This window comes from Cavia porcellus, unplaced genomic scaffold (genome assembly GCF_034190915.1).
Source record: "Cavia porcellus strain 051 isolate PalLab524CR breed Dunkin Hartley unplaced genomic scaffold, mCavPor4.1 scaffold_10, whole genome shotgun sequence".
Lineage (NCBI taxonomy): Eukaryota > Metazoa > Chordata > Mammalia > Rodentia > Caviidae > Cavia > Cavia porcellus.
This window is the reverse complement of record NW_026947493.1, coordinates 56,629,310-56,653,300: the sequence shown is the minus strand read 5'-3', so window position 1 is coordinate 56,653,300 and position 23,991 is coordinate 56,629,310. Positions and strand designations below refer to the sequence as shown.

Below are 23,991 nucleotides of genomic sequence, written 5' to 3'. Positions count from 1 at the left end.
TAGGCTATTTCATACAGTTCAAAGTACATTTGAATGAGCATCTAGAAGGAATTCTATGGCAGCTGATCCAAGACCTACATTTTGAGACACTGTAAAGAAAGGAGGTTGCCAGGTAAGCTATATCTCCCAGGAGACTTCCATCAGCATTCTGCAGTCCACGGCCTGCTCAGGTTACCCGAGCCACCACCTGACTCTTGCAGTTCTCTTTTTCACAGAATTCACTCTAGTGCCCAGTATCTGAGAGTGGAAGAATTCAGTTCTGTGACAACTACAGTGAAGATGAAAATGTGCCATCCACAGAGGTTCCTTGCTCTTGATTTAAGCAAGCAAGCATTCCTGCTCCACACAGACCCTTGTGATTCTGAAGGCAAACCCAGCCTTCTCAATTCACAGCTTAGGCTTCAAAGCAAGATGGCCTATTCAAGCAGAGTGTGCTCACCTTGAAGTCCTCTTTCCCCAAAGAGACAAAGAGGCAATGATCTCACACCAGATTCATGCTGGAATTATGAACCCTTATACTAAGGATGGCTCTTGAACAAATCTACTTCCTCTGTGTCTTATCCTTTTGCCTCAATGGGCCCAAATGTCCAGCAGACTGAAACTTACGGACAACCCCAGCCTGGACCCACGCCCTTTCATATAATTACGTTTGCAGTTGCAGCTCCACCCTGGACAGGGTAAGGAACAGGGACAAGATTAGGGTGAGGAAAAAGAGGTATGTAAGGCACAAAGCATAAAGACGCACTCACTCTCAGGGCCACGTGGGTGTGTTTGAGACATCTTATCAGTATCACTCTTGACCTCGCCCTGGAGAGCTACCTTTAGCACAGGCAGTAGTTTCCAAGGGTGTGTAAAAGAGCAGGCTGGGGAAAGCGAGATTTGAAGACATGATTGCTGTCCACAAATATGTAAAAGGGGAGACAGAATAGATTAATTCAATACTATTCCAGAAAACCAAATTGGGGCCAATAAGTAGCCTGATTTCAGCTTGAAAAGAATACAGTTTTTATGTAGCCAGGGCTGGCATTTATAAAGCAGTGTACTAAGTGCCTCACCCAATAATATTACTCATCCTTACAACTCTGAGATGCTGCAGTGTATCACTGCCATTGTAGAGAAGCAGAAACTGAGAATTAGACAGGTCAAGTGATGGGTTTAAGGTGACAGTGCTCAGAAGTAGATAAAAAATTTTAAGTCTTACATAATAAGTTTGCTTGTACACAAATCAGACCACTAGTTATAAACAACAGTTATATCATAGTAGCCTTAATAAATTTTAAAAATCTCTGACCTCCTACAGTTCTTAACTAAATTATAAGTCTTGCTCCAACCCTAATATTTTTAGGTCAAACGGGCCTTAAATACCATATCACGGCTGTCCCTGGCAGAGCCAATGTGATTGTGCACACTTAGATTCTTTTTGGTAGATGATGACAGTAACTACTAAAGAAGTTTAATGTTGGAAAAAGTGGTGCACATCTGTAATCCCAGGACTTTAGGAGGCTAAGGTAATAGGACTGCAAGTTCAAGTTCAGTCTGGGCACCTTAGCAACTCACTGAGAACCTGTATCAAACTAAAAGTAAAAAAAGAAGGCTATGCATGTAGCACTAAAAATAGACAGAAAGAGAGAGAAAGAGAGAGAGAGAGAGAGAGAGAGAGAAAGGTGGTGAGCAGAATTAGCTACTACTACACTATCTTGCAACAAATTATAATTCAACCAGGTTTCAGACTAAATTTTGCATGTACATTATTAAACAAACAAACACTGGCAAGTGGGAAAGACTGTCAACCTGTGTCATGACATCAGTGAATTTCCAACTCTAGTCTTCTCAGGTGTTCCAGTGCACCTTGCTTGAAAGGCTCACAGAGGCAGACAGTGACGCTCACTTTTGTGTGTTGCATTCCGCATGAGGTGCACTTAATCAGAAGTCCACTGAGGTGAGGACCAGACATGGCAACGATTTTACCTCAAGCCTCAGGTACCACCCCAATGTTAAATTAGCTATACATCTAATGTGTTCTTGGGTCACCTGTTCATACAAGGGGGAGGGGATCTCTGAATTATTTTAGCTGTCCACATAGAATGTTGTAATTTCACTAAAGAGGTTAAAAAAGCAGGGAAAATATTATATAGGCGATATATATATATATATCATATATGATAGATAACTATACAAATATATATACAAGATAGATAACTATATTACTAATCTCTGATAGTTCATCAAAAAGAATACTTTGTGATTTCAATGATCATTTTTATGTCTATATCTTGTAATCTGAACAACTACTTGCAATCTATTAACCATTGTTAATCTCCAATTATTTTATTTTGAAATTCTGTATCATTTTTATTCCTTTTGGTTTTTAAAATTTAAAAAGAGGTTGCTTTTATAACACTTACTATACTAATTTAAAAGCTACTCATTTTACCAGTAAAATTTCTTATTCATATCAGAATACAAACTTTCAATGCTCTAGTGTTGTAGAGAGATAGATCATAGAAAAACTTGTATTTTCTGACGTAGGGTAGCTGGGCACTGGGCTAGTACTCTTGGCAAAATCTTAGCTGGTCAGCCATCTCAAGAAATAAAGTGTCAACTGCATACATATTTATGCTATTCTGTAAATTACAGACATTCTAACAACAGCATCATTTGGCATGGGCACTGTTTTGTACTGAGTATAGTGGGCTTTATTTTACTTTGTGTGTGAAAATATTTTTGGTGACCAATTACAGTAACTGTGCATATGAAGTTGTCTGGTTTGTCTGGAAAAGACTGATACTGATAGTGCTTGTAATGACCAAACTGTGACTGAATTCATGCTATAGTTTAATAAGGTGACCTCATGCTATCCGGCCTCTACTTACTCCCTCCCAAGGCCATTATAGCCTTGGGCTGGGGTTGAGACCCATAGAGCTCCCAAGAATAAATGACAAAGAATGAGTGAATTTTCCATCACCAGCTGGTCATTTATTCTTGACACTCCTGATTTAAGGAAAGTAGAGTGAATACTTTTGTCTTTTAAATTTTTTGTTTTTATTTATAAATATATCAGCTTGTGGTAGATTTTAGGGCACTGCCAACTGAAGAATATTTCTGAAAAATTTAATAAAACCCACAGTACTGGGTTTTATTGTTGTTTTGTTTTGTTGAAATAGAGTCTCACTATGCAGTTCAGACAGGAATTCACCACATAGCCCAGGTTGGTCTCACACTCACATCTGCCCTCCTGCCTCAGTCTCCCAAGTACTGGGATTCCAGGCACGTACCACCACGCCCAGTCTTAAACCCATAGTATTTTATGTATTATTCTATGTATGCAAATCTACATTTTTACTAGTTCCCAGAAGATTTTCAAGTTTTCACATTTTTTAAGCCTATAGGCAAAACTATGACATGTGATTAAAAAAATACACTGACGATTTGGTTTTGTTTTACGTTACAGTAAAAGATACATTGCCATTAACCCATCTAAAAGATTCCCCCTGGCTTCTAACACACTATTCTATAGTTCTTGTTACTTTCTGGAGCAATTGTTAAGTCCTTTTTAGTGAGTATCTTTAAACGTGTTGTTGTGGCTGCCTCAATGTCCTGAGTCACATCAAAATGTTTACCTTGCATGGCTGACTGTCTTTGAGAAACAGCCCACAGTACACAGTGTCACATCCGGTGAATGAGAGCACACCTTAATGTTTTTGTAAGCCTACCTTTCCAGTAGCTAATGCTCGACACTTGCGCCCACCATATTTTGGATTATACCTCATAAAGATACTTGCAAGGGGCTGGGGATTTAGCTCAGCGGCATAAGCACGTGCCTTGCAAGCAGGCAGTCGTGAGTTCAATCCCCAGTACCGATAAAAATGAAAAAGACAAAAAAAAAAAAAAAAAAAAAAAAAGATACTTGCAAAAGAAGGCGTCCCAAACTGCTTCAGAAAGTGGAAAGAATAATGAGATAAGTGTGTTCAATGTGAAGAGCAGGATTTTGAGGTGGGGGTTAATATTCACTATAAATTTGATCACATCTTATATGTACAGATTCAAATAGATGAAGTGGGAAAATGGCTCAACCGACACCAGGCAAATGTTAGAAGGCACAGCCTGCAGACGGGAAAGGGTGGAGTCACAGAATGACCAAAGCCATTTTATCCAGCCCTAATGGCATGGTCTCTGTTTAGAAACGGCCTTTTAATAACTTCCCAAAATATTTTCTGATATAAAGTAAAAATAGAAACCAATATTTAGCTCTCATGCAGCCACAAGTTACATGTAACAGAAAGGAAAATGAAATTCACCCATTTTCAATGTTAGAAGAGGCAGGGCTTTCAAGGTTAACCCCATGAGACATTATCCCTTTCCTACATTAAACAACAGAAGCGTCATTTAGGGTGAGCTAAACCTCTGAAGGGTTCCCTGTGACTGAGGAAGCCTGGCTTGAACACAGATGTTCAGGCTTTGGTGGGAAGCAGTCTTGTATTGCTGTGTCTATTCCTGGGGGTACCATCCACCCAGCGCAATAGGAGCAAATGACTTCATCTTCTCACAGGACTTTATATGTGTTTAGACCCTTTCCCATAGAAAGTGCAGTATCCTGAAAAACCAATTAACTGTGCCCAAGAAAAAAAAAAGGTCCAAGGTGCAAGGAGCGCACTAGTGATCACTACTGACTCAAAGTCCGATGTGTGTTAAAAGCAGGTGATGAGAAATTTAATAATTATTTCCCTGATTTTTTTAAGACCTATCCTCACAACAGTTAACTGAACAGCTGAGGAGCAAAATAAACTAGAACATACTAAAACGGGCTTCCCCTAAGATTCCCATGTAAGTTAAAAATGTGTGACCCGGCACACAGGCACACAACTGAAAACCAGGTGTTCAGAACTGCAGTCCCCCAAGCAGAGTTATCAGAAGCAGAATGAGAGCAAAACTCGAAGGGGCGCCAGGAGAGTCGGTAATTCGTAAGTCAGGAGCAGTTTAAGGCAACACTTTTCAAACTCGAAATGTTTAAAGCCTGTGATGGGGAAGATATCACATTTAAAAAGTACTTTTAAACAAAGCAATACCATACAGAACCATATATGAGCTAGAAACAAGAAAAAAAGAATCAATAATACTGATCTTGTTTTTCTTTAAAATTTTGATTGGGGCTCGTCATGGAGTTTGTTTTTTGTATTATTAATTTGGAAGCTCAATTACTACAGAAAACTCGCTGGATGGCTGGATTTCCGGGGCCCCTTACATTAGGAGCCCGCCTTCGCCACCTGGGCCCGGGCCGGGCGCCGCGCCTACCTCGCTTGTTCTGCGTGCCGAGCCTCCGGGCCAGCGCGAGCTCCCGCTGGATGCGGCTCTCCAGGTACTCCTGCTTCCTGCCCAGCATCTCCTCGGTCTCCCGCAGGCGGGCCAGGGCCTCCTGAGCGCTGGGCGCAGCCCGGCCCTTGGAGGAGCCGCCCCGTTGGAAGAACTTGGCCAACTTGCTCATGGCTGCGGTGGGGGGCCAGCGGGCCCCGACCCGGCGCCGGTCCGGGACACGAGGACGAGACGGTCCGCCCGGGCCCGAGCGCCGCGCTCCTGCGAACCGGCGAGCCGTCGGGCAGGTGACTCGCACTCGCCCGGCCTTCCCCGGCCGCGCTTCGGCCCCGCCCCTCGGCGCGGCTGCCCTGCGGGCCAGGGAGGGCCGGGATCCCGGGCCAGCCGGCGCCACCGGCCCGCGGGGAGCTGGCTGAGCTGAGAAGGGTTGGGAACCGAGGGAAGACGGCTTTGTCCGCACTGGGACGCACCGGGGATGGAGAGCTGGTTTGTGAGTCGCTCAGAGAAAAGAAACCAGTGGTGCGAGCTCTGGTGCCAGGCCTGAAAGGTGTGTGTAATGCATATCAACGTGCTTTATCGTATGCTTGTACTTGTGTGTGTGTGTGTGTGCGTGTGTGTGCGTGTGCGCACAGTGTTCTCATACTCGGGTCTCTTCTTGTGAACAAGAACATTCAGGTAATTTCCTCTAAGTGCTGGTTAGGGGAAGATGTGTGACTTTGGGGACATCTGCCTGCCCCAGTAAGTCAGAAGCCACTGGGCATGCTGAGCCTGTTTGTGTTCCTGTGGTCCCTGCTGGTTGATGTGGGCCTGGCTGCCAGGTGACCTGATCATCTTTACATGGCTTCAAGTGGATGAAAGATGGTGGTCATCTCTCTTCCTAATGTCAGGACTTAGGAGTGTTTTGCAGGTTGAGCTTACTTCTATAACTAGAATGTTAAACTTTAAGCATGATCGCCAGTGTAGGAAAAAGCTTTCTGTGGGGCTATCCTGTGTGTTTAAATCTTTGTCAGATACTTTCCTAGACATGCAAGTAACGTAACATGAAGAATATCCTAGAGAAAAAAAAAAGCATCATTTTGCTCATGTTCCTTATCTCTGTCCCATCTGGTACAGCTGCAAACAAAACACCATGTCAAAATGCCTGGACAGCAGGGTAGAATGATTGTGGATGCTGGACCACTGGACACCTGTATATTAAGCATGCTACAAAGAAGTAGCATGTAGAATTGAGTCTGTGTTCTAGTTTTCATAGACAAACATGGTACACTGCATAAGCAACATTATCCAACATTATCAGAACCTATTTGTGATCATTAGCCAACCTCTGCTAAAGGGGAAAATGGCATCCATTACTGTGACAAATTCACCTTGATATCCAAGATCAATATCACAATTTTGCCCGCCATCATATTAACACAGAGCAGCAAATGAACCCATGTTATCTGGCATTGTACAAACAGGATCAATTTTTGCCAAAGAAAATGAACATTTTCATAGGAGGCTTACTAGTACACTACACACGTGCATGGGTTCTCTCTCTCTCTCTGTCTCTCTCTCTGTCTCTCTTTCTCTGTCTCTCTCTCTCTCTCTCTCTCTCTCTCTTTCTCTCTCTCTCTCTTATAATTTCTGAGTAATCCAAGCAAGTCACTTCTTACCATTTTCTGCCTGGCCATCAAAAACACAGATGGTATCTGTTTTACTCTAATTTAGTATAATCATAAACAGTAACAAGTATATATTTTTGTTTTCTCAAAATGTCATCAGTATTTTTGGCATTTATTTTCTTGATTAAATAAAGTTGAGAACTAGCTCATATTCTACGATAGTTCACACTGCCAGTCTGTTGACCCGGCCTTGAGTGTTTTCTATGTAATACATAATAAGAGTACAAGCAGAGTCTCTCCTCCAAGAACTCACTTTCTTTCCAGGGAATAGTGACATCTTTTGAACTGCTGTGTGGCAAGCATGCTACACTACATTATCAATTTCTACATAAAACCTGCAAAATAGGCAATGCTGTTTCCATTTGAGATAAAGTATCGGGTTGACTTGGTTATTGGGCCACACTGACATAGAGAATAAGAGTAAAAGGTTTTAAAACCCATGATATTTTTATTATTTACATGACCTCATTCCCCCTGAGTTGGTCTAGAGGAGAAATTCATTTAAAATGTGTTTAATTTTAAAAAAAAAATGAGTAAAGAGGCTGTTAGGAGTTTATTACATTTAAGAGACCCCAGAAGCGTTACTGAATTTGTGGAAGGTTATAGTCAAATAGGATTCTAAAACACTGCTTTGTGGTAGACTGACTGTGCTGTTTATTGAAAGAACATTGAACAATGGAAAAGAGGGCCTGAAAGTTACAGTGAGGAGGTGAGCACCCATCCATTGTTCATCATCATACACTCGACAAGTATGTGCATGCTATAGCCATTGTGCTGGTAGTATTTGGAGGATATGATTAAGAACAAGATAAAATACACCTTTTCTGTTCCAGTATATCTTACAGTTTAAGGAAGAGGCCAGAAGTTAAATAAATTATCTCACAAAAAACAGACTTCATAAGTTAAAGTTCTATTAAGTTCTATGGAAAAATATGGGAACTATGGGAATAAATAATAAAAGAAACTGGTTTTCTCTTCAAAGAATGGTTAGAAACAGTTCCATTTAAGTGGAGATTTCAATGACAAATAGAACTTACCTGACTTTGCAGAAAGGAAGCTAGTGTTCCAGGATAAGCGATCACTCATTTCTTCCTTTATTTGTTTCATTATTCATGTATTTTTGTCTAGGTACATTATATTTAACCAACATAGCTCTAAGTGCAGAAATTTAATAGTAAATAAGAAGATAAAAATCCAACTATTTTGTAGCCTACTTTCTAGTTGAGAAGACATAATTAATTAATGAAGGAAATAGTGTACTAAATATGCTGTATGGAAAAAAGTGGAGGCTATTAGAAAAGTAAAATGATAATCACTAAGTACAAATATCTTGAGTCTGTAGCATTAGAAATTAAAATAATGATAGAGCAACTGGGGTTTGGAGATTGGACAGTGTGATGAAACTGCCTTCAAATGTAGGCAAAGTCCAGATCATGTAGATTCTGTACCAGATGCTAAGGATCCTATACTTTCGCTGGAGAAAAAATAGGAATTAATCAGAAATTAAAGAGCCTACTTATTAATTTATAATTTAATGAAAAAAATCTCAATTTATTATGTAGCACTTTTAGAAGACCATATGGTATGCAATGCAAGATACATTTAAATTAAAAATCATTCCCTTCCCTTAATACATAAATTCAGCAGGGAAAAGTTAATACTTGCAAGCAAGTAAACCATCCAAACATATATTAGTGTTTAATCTGTCAGTGAGATGTAGAAAATAAATTTTTAAATCAATGGCTTAAAAGCTGAAAATAATACATTAATCTTCATTCAATACTCATCCTACAAATGTAGTTTCATAAACAGTTCTCAGTATCTAGTGTATTTTTCATTTTCTAATCTCAATTGATCTCAACTAATAAGGAGGCTGTTGTTCAAAAAGAATGATCTTGTTCTGGATGATTTACCATGGTTAAGATGGTAAAGGAAATTAGAAATTTATAGATCTGTTAAAAAGACCTCGATGTCAGGTTAATTGATACATTTTGGCTACCCCTTGAAATTGCATCCATTTTTAGAATGCCAAATGAGCTTGCTAAAGCAACACAAGAAGAATTATCTTTTAAACATACTGCAGAATAATCATCAAATAGATATTTATTAACCAGCTCAACAAGCATGTACACATTCTTTTCACCAGCAGTTCTTTTTGTTTCTTAGACCAGAATACTGATGGTCTGTAATACTCAATTACAATCAAGAGGACAAAAGTAGACATTACAAAAATAATAATTTTGCAAAAATAAAACTTTGCCCTCATTCATAATGAAAAATATATGGTGCCTGTGGCTGAGTTTTCCCTATGTAGCTCTGTATCCATGCTCATTTCATCCCTGATCAGATAGAAGTTTAAAACTCTAAGGTTTATCACAGCAGATTAAGTGTTTCTTTGCTACACCAACCATTTAATGGATTTAAAATGAGATGCGGCCCCCTACCTCAGTGTCACTCTTACTGTACAACCTACTCAAAGCTGAGTTTTACACCTTCCTTTACCACCAGAATGTCATTATACATGAGTATAATCACATGAATTAATTTTGTTCCTAATCAAGAAACACACACTTCTCCCCAGTGCTGTTCCCTCCTTTCTCAATTAATAACCTCTGTCTTCCTTCCACTCAAACCAAAAACCTTAAGTCTGCTATGACCACCTCCCATCCATCTTCAAATTCCAGGACTCTGATACGGAATGCTGACTACTTGTCAACATTTCTAAAACTGTGCGCCTCGTCTGTGATTTGAGCCACAGCCATCTCTCACTAGTTTATATGAATTTCATATAAATGCCTTCACCCTGCCTCAGACTCCCTACACTGCAGCTGGAGTGGGCCTGGGCAAAATATTCTGCTGGCTTCCTGTATCTCACTCTTGTGAAATCCATGGGTTTCACAAATGTCCTCGAGCCCTACCTAAAGAAATAACCATCCTTATCTCAATTCAACAATACTTCCCTGTGCATACCACTGTTCTGTTCTGCTGGCCCCCGCAGTCCCCTCACTGTGGCTGGAACATGTAGTCTTTGCCAGGCTGCGTCTCTGCCTAGAAACCAGCCCCTAGCTGCACATATTGTTAATACTGTCACCGTTTTTTTAGGTCTTTTCTGATCACCTCCTTATCCCACCATATTTAAAATCATTTTCCACATCCTAATGTCTGCAAAACTTCTGTCCTCTTCCAGATTTATTTTTCTTCACAGTTCTTTCCACTACCTTTTTTAAAAATTTTTTTTTGCGTACCAGGGATCAAACACATGACCCTACACTTGCCAGGCAGGCGCTTAGGCCACTGAGCTAAATTCCACGCCTTCCCCTACATATTTTATGCTGATTTTTTCTTTTTCTTTTTTTTTTTTCTTTTCTTTTCTTTCTTTCTTTTTTTTTTTTTTTTTTTTTTTTCTGTCCTATACTCATGTGGAACACGCCCCAGGAAAGCAGAGATTTTTTTTTTTTTCTCAGTAATATGTTCCCAGTTCCCTGAGCAAAGCTGGGCATATTATAGGCATTCTGTCAATATTTTTGACAAATAAATGAAAAAAATACATAACATAGATGATAAAATATCCAAATGATGGCACAATACACAAAAAATGTTTGAAATTTTCTAGATCTACCAATCTGTGTCATCATTCTGATAATGAGACAGAAGACGCATCTATCTATAGTTCTAATCATTAAAACTTTGAGACCAGTAAGCAAAAGTTCTCACAAAATGTCTGGTCCATCTTACATGGGACAAAGGAAAAATCTTGCAACGGGTATTATACCCAGCATTAGGGAAGCAGATAAACATTTCTCCTCTCGAAATGTTTTATAGTTCATTTTTAAAATATTTTATTCCTTTTTACAGTGAGAATTTTGAGTAAATTTAGTACCTGTTAATGCATCATCCAAAAAAATCTATATTTAGTTTAGTTATTCTTGAATAAATGCAATTTAAATGGTCACGTCCAAATTATGTATGTTTAATCAAGATGACTACAATTATATCTCTAAAGAATAATTACCTGAGAAATGTTACAAACTTATTAAATGGAGAAAATGATTACTTAAAAAGATACTTTTCAACACCCACACATAAGCTGCATGCATATATACACACACGCACCTACACAAAGCTGTCTTTGTCTATGACCATGATGGAGTAGGTATGATGATAAGTTTTTCTCTGCATCACACCCTTCCTCATCTTATGACTAAGCTCTAAACGCTAAACATCGTGAACACTCATGGGCCAGGTATAATGATACACGCCTGTTATTCCAGCACACTGGGAGGCTGAAACAGAAGGATTACAAGTTCAAGCCTACTATGGGCAACTTAGCAAGACTGTCTCAAAATAAAAAAATAATAATAAAAAAGGGACTGGGATGTCATTTACTATGAAGCCCCAGAATTCATCCCCAATATGACAATCAGACAGTCAAAAATAAAATATACCCTCTTAAGTTTTGTACAACACTATTTTTAGTTCCTTAACCACTTTTTTGCCTTCATTTCAACATGCCCCAATTTGCATGGCTCACACTTAAAAGTATCTACCCAGAACCAAGCAAACTGCCACACGAGGTCTAGCATGTGAGAAGCTGGTGCTTGGGTGGTAAAAAGAATTTACCACTAGTCAAGAAAGACAGGAGATACTGCAAGAGAGCATTGGGTGGATTCCAAGAATGGCATGTGCTGTCAGTGTGAAAAGTGAGGTTTTTATCATTGTTTTGTTTTGTTTCATTTTTTTCAGGGTCTCACTATGTAGTTCTGGCTAGCCTCAAACTGACAATGATCCTCCTGCCTCAGCCGCCTAAATGCTGGGAATACAGGTGCACTCCACCATGTCTAGCTTATATTTGATTTTAGAGTGAACAGAGAGTCTAGAAACATCATCCCAGGAATATTTTCTTCAGATCATGGTGATTGTGTTATCCATCTTAATTCTAAGGGTAGCCAATATGTTTTAGTTTGATGAGGTCCAGTGCCCTTCCATTGCTAGAAGTGGTTTTTCTGTATAAAACTAATTAACAAATACGTAGAGTGACTAATATTAGTGGTCAAGAAGATCAGGTAGGGGCTTTTGACATTAAGGGGCTTTTGACATTAAGTTTGAACAGGGGAAGCAATGGTATGCTTTAAGATGAGTAGTGACATCATTTAGTGATGTATGCATACTTCCTGTGCATAGCTTATGGGTGGAGAGATGATGTTATACTACAGACTCATCTCTCAGCTGCAATGTGGCCTTTAAAGAAACAATGATAAAATAATCATTATGCCCCAAATGAACCATAACAAGCATTTTAAGTAGGGGGAAATAAACTACTATGTTCATATTCCTTGTTTTGAAGATTATATTTTTATTAATCTAGAATAACATTGTAATGGCTTTGGGGGCAGCTATAGGTCAACACTGATTTATTCATTCATTAAGTCAGTGAACAGATATTTCTTGAGGCTTCACTATAAGTCAAGCACTAAGTGATGAGTTGGAGATATAGTAAATAATATGTAGTCTTTGTCCTGTAACAAAGTGACAAAGGGCAACAGACAGCAATCAATAATCATGGAAATATAACTTGGAAATTGTGACAAATATAAGGAAGCATATAGAAATGTGGGAGATCTTTGGGGTAATTAAAACAATTGGCTTCTAAAGTTATCCACCTCCTAATTTTTGAAGGCTGTGACTATTCTGTCTTACATGGCAAAAAGACTTAGTGAGTGTGAGTCGTTTAAGGCTCTTGAAATGGGGAAATAGTTCTAATATTTTCAGATGGGCCCAGGCTGATCATAAGTATCCGTAGAATAGGAAAACAGAAACTTAGAGCCAAAGAAGGATATGAGAGGAGAAAGATTTGGGTAGGAAGATAGAGAAGTTTGAGGGTACCACTGGGCTAAACTTGAAAATGAAAGAAGGAATCATGAACAAGGAATGTACAAGTCCTTTAGAAGCTGATTAAGACAAAAAACTGGATTCACCCTTTAAAGACTTCAGAAAGATCATAGCCCTATCAATAGGTAGATTTAAGAATTTCTGGTCTCTAGAACTTTAAAATAATAAGATAGTTTTCGTTAAGTCATTATATTTGTACAATTTGTTAGAACAATAGGAAACCAGTACATATAAAAAAGAACCCAACCCAACCCAACCTGGGAAAAGTCCTAAGAGCCTCTCTCAAGAGCTAAAAAATGAGGTGGAGAAAACCAAGAACATTTGGGAAACAGAGAACACCTTCCAGACTAAAGGAATTGGTGCAGGAGGGAGAGAAGGAAGCTGCTAGGTCCAAATGCCTTAGAGGCCAGCGTGAGGACATAAGGGACAGAGCAGTTTTAGATACTAAAGAGACAGGAGTTAAGTCATTTTTACAAACAGCCTATAAAATTTATTTTACAATGTTATTTTAAATATTAAATGGAATAAGCCATGAAGTACTTGGCACATAGTAAGTTTTAGTTTTATTAAAGTTTGAATTTAGAATGTTCAAGAGTTGATTTTGAATGTGATATACTGTTGGGCACAATTATATGATTAGTAAAGGCATAATAATATAATAACAAACTTACAGGCATGTGATAGCGAGTTAATCAAATAGTAGCTTCTGCCTATGTTCATGCTGCCTGTTATGTAGCTAGCCTGCTAACTTCAGTCATCCTGGACTGTCTGGGTCCAGCTGCTTTTCTTCTGATAATGTGCTAGGCCCATTTGACAATTCTCAGTTTATGTTTCCCTTAATTAAGAGAATATAATACTTCTATCTGGCTTCAAGGACTTTGTTTGCTTGGCCTGAAGATGTTCCTATATCACGATAAACAATTCCTTTTAAGCAAATGTACTTAGAGTCAGTTTACTTGACAGTATATGACTTAATTCAATCCATGTAGCCAGTCACACCAGGCCTTGTACTTCCTACTTGCAAACTGTATTTAAACTGAACCCAAAACTAACTGAGTGCTGATGATTTGGAATTGAAATTCCTATCAGTCTGCTAATATAATAAACAACAGCTGCCTTCTAGATTCCTTGATGCAAAGAGTCTTCCATTTGGTTTGATATTGGTTTTTCTGTAACAATACAAGATAAACTGAGATATAAAAAGGACAAATAATTTTGTCGCATATATTATGAACTATCACCCTATTCATTTGTTTTATTATCCATCTATTAATATGATATTGTACAACAAAGCACCCTAACACTTTAGGACCTCCACAAAGTCATTTATACTCATGCTTACAGATCTATAAGGTATGGTTGAAAAATACAGAAAATAAACTTTTTTTTAAAGATTTCATTACAGCAAAAGACGCACTAGTACTACCTCCTCAAAATGCCCCTCTTTGCTTCAAACACACTTATTCCAGAGTTCCCACTTTTTGAAGTAGCCCCGGAAGTCTTCTTTCATCAGTACCCTTAGCTGTGCTATTGTTGCCTCAGTGTCCTGAACTGCGTCAGAATAATTACTTTTAATGAGCATCTTGACTTTGAGGAAGAGACAGAAGTCACATTGTACCAGATCTGTTGAATAGGGTGCATGAGGTCATGCTATATCTAGTTTTCTTAATTTTTATCTTTATTTGTACATGTTTGCAGCATATAATTATATTTACTGTGCAAAGTTAGTATAGGTGTATAACATATCTCAATTCTATTTTCATACATTTGCCATCCCTCCTCCTCTCTGCCTCCATCCCTTGGTCTCTTTTTCTTTTTGTAAAGGCTCGCTCTCCCTGTTTCCGGTCATCTATCTTTTATTTTGCTCTTTAATTTAAGGACATACCATAATATTTTTTTACAATGCTTTCCATTGGATGGCTCTCAGCAGTAGTGTTTGAAAGAGTTTTGGCCCAGACAGGACACTGTAGCTGGTAAAGCCTCAGACAGAACCAAGGAGCTCCTATCTCTCCCACCCCTAGGAATTTACCTGTGACTCTATCTTCCCCACCCCTAGGAATTTACCTATGGCCCCAAAAGAATACCAATGGGCTACCTGTGCATCCCTAATGCCCCTCAGGCACCACCCCTAAGCTACATGTATGCCTCTACTCCATGTGTTCCATGGAGAGATCGCGGACCCCGGGGGGAGATTCTGCGCCCCAGGGGATTTGGGGTGTCTCTCCCCACATTCTCAAAATAAAGGTCATTTATATTTCATACTTCTTTTCAGCTGTCACCAGTCCCCCACAGTTCTATCATATGGTTCCCTGACCAGGAACAGCAGACGAGAGACTCCTGGGGCTTTCCAATTTGAGTCCCCTGTCATTCAGGACCAGGACCGGACTGCATCCTGCATTAATTCCTCACTTCTACCCTTGGGAGCTGTAAACTTGTCACTGCTGGCTCGCAAACAACACTGACCCAATTTACTACAGGTGAGCAACCCCTGGAGATTGCCACTGGGCCAGGCCCCAGGTGGGTTTTCTTCCCCTTTCCGTGGGTTCACATGACACTCTCACATCCTTAGATAGCCCAAGGCAGAGTCTTTCTGGGCCAACCTGTGTCCACATTGGGAGACTCTCATGTCCTTTGGGTTCAGATAGCCCAAGGCAGAGTTTTCCAGGGCCAGCCTGTGTCCACACTGAGAGACTGTCACATCCTTCAGAGCTTTTTAAGTTCTCATGGGCAGAGCTGTTATTAAACCCACATGAAATCCACTCGTATATTGGTGATGACCAATTATTACGAGTTTCGGAACAATATAATACCAATCGGTCTAGAGTAAAAAGTGACGACTTTAAACTTAGTAGGCCGCAGTCCGTTGCCTCATCTGGCTGTAACTCCGTGGGCCAGACCCCACACCAGATTTTATCTTGGGGACCACTTCCTGTCCCCCCTCAAAAAACCATACCTATTTATAGCTTATCACACTGAGGACAAGTTTACAAAACTCTCGATCTTTAAGCCTTTGTTTTGGGAATGTGTGTCCTTCCACGCTCCTCCAGGATCCCTCCCCCTCCCCACACTTAAAGAGATAATAGCGTCTTTCCTTGCAGCCTTTTGGAGCTTTCTCAGCATTTCCTTTCCTCCATGCTTCCTCTCCCCCCGCCCCCCGCCGTGCACGCCAACCCATTCCCCACCGAGCTGGAAAGTGCACCCAAACAGTGTTGAGAGATATGCACAGGCTGCTTTAGGCTTTCACACCACGTGCCCAACTCCGTGTGGTATCTCGACTCTCATGTGGTGCTCCAGGTCTGTGCGGATTCGGCTTTAATGCCGTGCCCCAATCCACATGCCCCATAAGCAGTTCCAGCTCCACATGGCAGCTCAGCTCCGTGTAGGTCCAGCTACCAGCCATGCCTCCGGGAGCAGCCCCAGCTTCACACCACGTCGGGACGCCTCCCAGCTCCATCCCCCATGCACCATGTGCCCATGCGCTGCCACTGCTGCAGCCACTGCCACCCTGCGCATGTTTCGGGGGCAGTCCCAGCCCGCCCCATGCACTACAACCCGGCACTCACCCCACCTTCACTCTGCATGCGCCACCCCCACCCTAGGCGCAACCCACCCAGCCTCAGAGTTCCGTCCTGCCTTACGTGCTGCGCATCTCCCAAACACAAGCGCCCCTTTAAACCACAAACAGATAAACAGCAGCTCGGTGGCTTCACTCAAAGATACTATTTTTTACATTCTCAAACCATTTAATCAAGGTTAAATAAGCCGGCAATAGACAAGACTTTGGCTGATAAATGGAAATGGCCACCTGGTAATTTTACCAGTCTTGTTGATCAATTAAAGCCTTCAGTAATCTCCTGTTTGTCAGCTAGGGTTGGGAGGTATTTGTGAATTCCTTTTGCTGTGGACTGCTGGTGGTGTTCTGTGTTGGTCTTACTGCCTATGTTGTACTGTGTTGTCACCAAGCTCCCGTTTAACAACTAAAATTGGGAGATATTTGTGGATTCCATTAGCTGTGAGCCACCAATGGTGTTCTGTGTTGAGCTTACTGCCTATATTATACTGTATTGTCACCGATCTTAAAAAATAATTATAAATTCCTTTTGCTGGGAACCACTAGCTCTTTTCCAAAACAAGGGTTATATGATATATGCAAAACAGCAAAACCAACACTGTGGCAGAAGCCAAGCTTAAACCTTTCCCAGCCTATCTGCCTGCCCTAGCTCAGCCCTCCACTGAGCCATAATTAACTATATTCAACTGATATTAAATAACATAGCTGATTTCTCTCCTAAATAAGAAAGTAAAAAATTAAACAGGCCAGCCTCTAAAAATCAGATGGCATTAGACATTTTAACAACATAAAGAGATACTTTTTATATATGACATAAATGACATGTCAGTTCCTAAAATTCTCTGGACCTGTTATAAATACCCTGTTGATTATATTTGACTCCTGCATACTTACTTAATTCTACAGATACCTTCTACTGTAGTCCAAATCCCAAACAAAAAGGCAAAACTTGACCTTCAAACTCCACAGAGACCTTCTTAATATGGCTTTTCATATTTTCAACAACAAAAATAATAATAACACTTGTGACACTTGGAGTTCTGAGACAGGTAAACCAACACAAGGTGGAGCTGCCTCCCCTGCCCCATGGACAATGTCTCAAATGCAGCAGGACGTTGGGCAAGAGAGTGCCCCATCCTGGCATTCCTTTGGGACCTTACCCCAGGGCTACTGGACTGTCCTAGCCACCAGAGAGTGGGTAAGCCATCCTAACTTCCAGCCCTCAAAGGAAATGCCAACACTTCCAGATTCATTGCTGACAGATCTGCTTAAACTTGCTGCCGAAGACTGATGGGGCTCAGGGTCAACAACAGCCCCCTTTATGGGTGTCCATCTCAGAGTCCAAGTCCCACTAAAAGTCTCAGGTAAGACATTCTCTCTATACTTGTGGACATAGAGGCCATATGTACAGAGTTCTTCCTGAGTTTTCAGACCACTATAATAAGTCCTCAATCTCTAGGAGTATTAAAGGTCAACCTATGCCATTTACAAACAGGCCTATTTTGTACAGGTCCCAGACTGCTTCTTCCCAATCCACCTAGTGGTGCCAAATCTTCCTCCACCACTCACTCTACAGTCCTAAATCTTAAAAATGCTTTTTATTCCCTTGTGTTTATACAGGCTGACTTAGACACACTGAGGCCTCAACAGCTGACACCTGTTATCACTAGTAAACCTCTCCTCAGTAATATAAGACCACCTCCTTCCTTTCTTATTCACCAATTTCTCAGACAACCCTGGTCAAGACTGACAGATAAATTTTGTCTTCTCACCTTTGTTTATACTTTTTCAGGATACATAAAAGCCTTTCACACAACCAGGGACGCTGCTGATATACTTGCTAAAGTTCTGTTACAACAAATCATTCCAAGGACTACAAACAGGTTACAGTGACCCATACCTGATATTCTTGGCAACCTCAACAGTGATAAAAGTTGCTAGATTCCTATCCTGGTTTCACATCACTCAGGCTAAGTGGTGCCCTCCCAGCCCTAAATCTGATCATTCTGAGTTGTCATCTCATCTTCTATCGCCCATTCATCTCCGTTTCACGAAGGCCTCACAGCCACAGTTCACAGGCTAAGTCATGTTTTGTTCTCCAATTTGGTTTCTAATTTCTTATTCTTTCTTATTCTAATTTTTATTCTTCTTCTCAACAATATTTCCTAAAGACTCCCACATCATACATACCAGAGACAAGCCTTACCTACCTAACCTTTTAACTTTTACCCTTTTAGATGGAGGAGTAATCACCTCTCATAACTTCACTCCTCGGGGCTGGGGATTTAGCTCAGCGGCATAAGCGCCTGCCTTGCAAGCAGACAGTCGTGAGTTCGATCCCTGGTACCGGTAAAAATGAAAAAGCTAAAAAAAAAAAAAATTAAAAAAAAAAAAATAACTTCACTCCTCCTAACCTCACACTTATTTTTCAGAATTCTACCTCACCGTGACAATGATCCTACCTCAACATCGTTCTGATATAATGACATGTCTAAATCAAAAGCACCTTTCCTTCTACCTCACCTGGGTCCTTAAATATGACAGTGCCATGCCTCCTTATAACATCTTATCTCTTTGTTTTTCCAGTCTAACATATGTGCATTCACCAGTGAAGTTGTCCTGGCTAAAACACCTGGCACCAGCTTCTACCTGGACATCAACCATCATCCTGTCGACTCCCCTAGACCCCAGTACAGCGTCCCCTGCCAGCAGGAAACAGTAAAGAGAGACATCTTTGCTCCTTTTCATAATAATATTCATAAGAAAGGATATGAAAGAGTTTTGGCCCAGACAGGACACTGTAGCTGGTAAAGCCTCAGACAGAACCAAGGAGCTCCTATCTCCCCCACCCCTAGGAATTTACCTGTGACTCTATCTTCCCCACCCCTAGGAATTTACCTGTGGTGCCAAAAGAATACCAGTAGGCTACCCATGCATCCCTAATGCCCCTCAGGCATCACCCTAACCTAAGCTACATGTATGCCTCCACTCCACGTGTTCCACAGAGAGATCGCTGACCCCGGGGGGAGATCCCACACCACAGGGGATCAGGGGTGTCTCTCCCCGCATTCTCAAAATAAAGGTCATTTATATTTCATACTTCTTATCTTTTCAGCCGCCATGGGTCCCCCACAGTTCTATCAGTGTTTACTAAACTTTTGATTACTCCTTGTAAAACACTGGTGAAAGAAAACTTCTAGCATGGTTTTAAGAAGTAGTAAGATTTATGGCAGAATGGGAAGAAAAAGTTTCCAGTTACTCCTCAGACAACGGACTAATTTCTACAGTATATAAAGAACTCAAAAGAATTAGACCTCCCCCACAAATTTAAAGAACTAACCAAACATGGGCACCTGAAATGAACAAATACTTCTCAGATGAAATACAAGTGGCCAATAAATACATGAAAAAGTGTTCAGCGTTGCTGACCAATTCAAAAAAGGCAAATTGAAACAATACTCCTTCTGAGTTAAAATAGCTATTAAGAAATCAATCAGTAACAAACGCTAGTGAGTCTGCATGGGTGTAGGGTCTTCTTCCTTGTTGATGGGAGTGTAAAGTGGTACAGCCACCGGGCAACTCAGGGTGGAGAGTCCTCAAAAAACTAAAAACAGAAATTCCATTTGACCTAGCTATTCCTTTTCTGGATATCTTTCTCAAAAGATTTAAAGATATCCTAGTCCATGACTGCAGAGACAAGTTAATGAAGAGCTGCACAGAGAATACCAACATAACTACAGTCATGGTCTCAAACAAGGCATTGCTAACATCCCAGAGGTCCCCCATCACCATGTGTACTTTCCAAAAGTCCCTTCCTCAAGCCACAGCTGTCACTCCAGCTGCTCACCCTTCTCTCTTGCACACTAGCTGTTTTCCTGATTTTCTTATAGGCACACCACTATGCAGTGATCCCTAACTATTTAGCAATGCCTTTTTGAACTTTATTTAAGAGGAATTATATACTATGCACTCTTTGGGTTTGGTTTTCCACATAGTGCTACATTTTTTAGTTTCATCAATGTTCTTATACACAGTTCTAACTAAATCGTTTTCACCATGGTAAAGGGTGACATGGTTTGACTATACCATGATTTGTTTGATGTTTTGTTGTGGGTGAGCATTTGGCTGATTTTGAATTTGTTCTGTAAGAAACAGCTATTCTGAGCATTCATGTATATATATCGTCTGTGTTTACAGTTCTCCAGGGTATAGCCTCATTATTCTTCCAGCTGGTTAGACTGTGATCACTTTTCCATTCTAACACCTTGGGGAAATGATGCTTCAGATATGGAGAGCAATCTACATATCAGTTAGTTATTAACAAATGTTTCTTACAAGGCCTAACAGCACTGTGATAAATTGAAAAAAGAATTCACCAATGAATGAAAGATCAGCTCAATTATAAGACTGTAAACATATATCCTAGTAAGGGAGATGTTCATAACAGTAACTGTGATAAAATTTGGAGATGACCAAGTTTAATAAAGCAGTACAAATAGAACAAACAAAAATAAAAAGAGTACAAAGAAAGAGTGGTTTCATTATAGTAAAAAAATGAATGAAAGTACTGAAAAAGTGGTAACATCTGAAGTTCACTCTCAAGAATAGGTAGAAAATTGATTTGTAAGACGGGTAAAACCATACTTCAAAGTAAATTGAACAGCTGAAAGACACACAGGTAAGGCAGCTGGAGTAGTATTTGAAACCTGTAATAATTCAAAAGCCAGTGAATAAAAGAATTTAAAATATTTCTTGCTGAAAAATAGGCTCAGGGCAATTATAATACAATGGAGAGGAAAAACAGGCACATTTCTGCTTCTTTAGGCTTCTAGCTTAGAGAGGGAACAAACATTAAACAATCACACAAACAAATGCAAATCAAGTCTGGGACAAATGCTTTGAAAAAGATACAGTGAAAGTACTAATGGCTGGATTTGTTCTAGGCAGAGAGAACAAAGAATTTCTTAAGCAAAAAATGCTTGAAGTGACAACCAGAGCAAAAGAAGAAATGGACAAGCTGAAATAGGAAAGCAAAGAGCATTTCAAGTGTCAGAAACAGCAGGTTCAAAAGACCTGAGACTGTGAGAACCGAGTGTGAAGAGGCCTTTGAAAGACAGTAAGAAAACAGTGCATTGGGCCAAGAGTTGAAAGATTTTAAATGCTGACCAAAAAAATCAGTTTTAGCCTACGTGAGCTCCTTGAAGCCAGAAACTACGTGTTATTCAATTCTGTATCAGACATAGAATAATATCTGCTGTATGGTGGGTTCTCTGTAGTGGATTGCTGGATTGATCTTAGGGCAGATTTATTTTGTTGCTAATAAAAGCCACGGGGGAAAAATTGGGGAGTGAAGCAAATAAATTATAATACTGATATAGGGAAATGAAACTCCTGACCTACTATGTCCAGTACGAGTTCGTGTTCTCTAACATGAAAGAATGAATTTTAGGAGCAACAGAGGTTAAGAGTAGAATATATTTATTGAGAGAAAGTAAGCTTCTGTCTGAAAGAGACAGAAGGGGTCCTGAGTGGGTTGCCAAAGACTCTGGCTTTTCTAGGGACTTTTAGAGAGTAAAATCATGAGTTCAAAGAGGGCGGACATATAGGACTGGAAACTCACAAGGCAGTTGGGCATAAGGTGGGACAGAACTATGGTTAGCCAATATGATTAATAGTGCAGGTAAAATTGATTACATTAGGGACAAATGGGGAAGCCAGTCATGTAGAAAGCAGGCATTCTTAAGGAGCAGTGACTCTTCCTTAGGGGAATGGAGACTCCAGGCTTTCTCATGGTGATAGGGAACTAATTAGAATATCAGTCCTTAGGCTGTGGATGCATTTGTTTGATCCTTTGTCTTGAAGCCTGGCCCACAGGAGGAGGTGTCTGTCTCACCCAGAGTTGCAAGGTGTCTGGGCTTCTGCACTGGCTCCTTCATGGACCCCCAGCCCTGTCTGACTGCCTGTGATATTTCTAACCAGCTCAGCTGCCTGCAAAATACCACCAGGTTAGTGTTAATAAGAAAAGTAGCGAGTACTACTCGAGCAGAGAGCTGCTATCCTAGAGGACCAAATTTTGCTTATGCCTTCTGAAAGCCTTCCCAGATGAAAGTGTTACAGGCAGTGGAGTTAGTTAGTAGTACTGTAGGCAGGGAGACAGGGCTAGGTCCTCCAAGGAGCCAGTGCAAAAGTCCAGATATGGACTTGCCTGTGGTGTGCCAGGCCTTAAGATAAAAGATCAAACAAATGCACCCATCTCCAAAGGACTGGTATTCTAAATAGTTCCCTATCAACCTGGGAAAGTCAGGAGTCACCATTCCTGTCCTCAGGGAAGAGTCACTGCTAAGAATGTCTACTTTTGTGACTAGCTTCCACATTTGTCCCTAATGTAATCAATTTTATCTAAACAGTTAATTTTATCTAAACAGTTCCCAGTTTTCCCCACCTTAAACCCCTCTCACCTCATGATTTTACTCTATAAAAGTCCCTAGAAAAGACAGAAATACCTTGGTCACCCACTTGGGACCTTTTCTGTCTCTGTCAGACAGAAGCTTTTTTTCTCTCAATAAATATATTCTGTTCTTAACCTCCCTTGTTCCTAAAATTCATTCTTTGTTTTTAGAGAACATGAACTCATACCAGACATAGTAGGTCAGGAGTTTCATTCCCATATATCAAAGTGGTAAGAGAATTACATCTTTTTAAATTTCATCCTTTTTTTTTTTTTTTTTTTTTTTTTTGTAGTACCAGGGATTGAACTCTCAACTTCATACTTGACAGGCAGATGCTTACACCACTGGGCTAAATCCCTGGTGAGAGTTACATCTTGAAGGTGGAGTAAGAGACAAAAGTGTTTCCTAAACTTGGCTGAGAAGAATAAATGTGAGACTGTGTGTTAAAAATACAGCTTCTCAGAACCATTCCAGACCCTCTAATTTAGACCCAGAAAGAAGTACAAGTATTTATTTATTAATGGACACTTTGCTTCCTTCTTATTTTCAAGAAAGTTTGTGAAATACTGGTAGAGAGAACATTCTAGGGAAAAAGGCAGGTGCAAAAGTATTTACCCAAATAAAGAGGTATACAAAGGAAACTGAGGAGGGAGTTTGTAGAAGTGGTTATTACTGAGAGTGGAGAACAGGATGGAGGTCAGATTGCAAAAATCTTTGAAGTGGCAAGAATTCTGTAACAGTGAGATGATGATAGGTGAGAAAATGAGGGGTCTTTGGAAAGAGGGGTAATCAGAGAAATGCAAAAGTACAGATTTAAGAGCCATCTCTGAAGCCGAATTGATAATGTTTAATGACTACGCCCAGGAGAGAGCAAGAAAGAAGAGGTGAAAAATGAATCCAGCATTTCAAACATGGTAGTGTGCTTTTGGTAGAGAGGGGATGATATGATGAAGAAAACATTCCATTTTGGGCTAAAGTTTTACAGGACAACACTAAATGGGTATTTTTAACAGATCCTTGGAAATAGAGACCTCAGTTTCAAATAAAGTTCTCAGGGTACATGGGTATTGTAGTCTTTATATTGAAGTCATGGGAATTTCACTTGTAT

General features: G+C 40.2%; 1 protein-coding gene and 1 long non-coding RNA gene across 2 annotated transcripts in view; one reads left to right on the top strand and one right to left on the bottom strand.

Annotated features, from left to right (window-relative positions):
* The window catches only part of Chmp4c (charged multivesicular body protein 4C), a 30,992-nt gene extending 25,349 nt beyond the window's left edge, over positions 1–5,643 (bottom strand). Inside the window, exon 1 of the mRNA XM_003479904.4 lies at positions 5,293–5,643. Within this exon, the coding sequence (XP_003479952.1) occupies positions 5,293–5,482 (190 nt within the window). The 5' untranslated portion in view covers positions 5,483–5,643. The remainder of the gene's footprint in view (positions 1–5,292) is intronic.
* Positions 5,644–5,694: 51 nt separating this feature from the next.
* LOC134477908 (uncharacterized) lies at positions 5,695–19,531 on the top strand. The gene is made up of 3 exons (XR_010050206.1): positions 5,695–5,857; positions 15,136–15,340; positions 19,021–19,531. It is a non-coding gene; the product is annotated as an uncharacterized LOC134477908 (long non-coding RNA).
* The last annotated feature ends 4,460 nt before the right edge of the window (positions 19,532–23,991 follow it).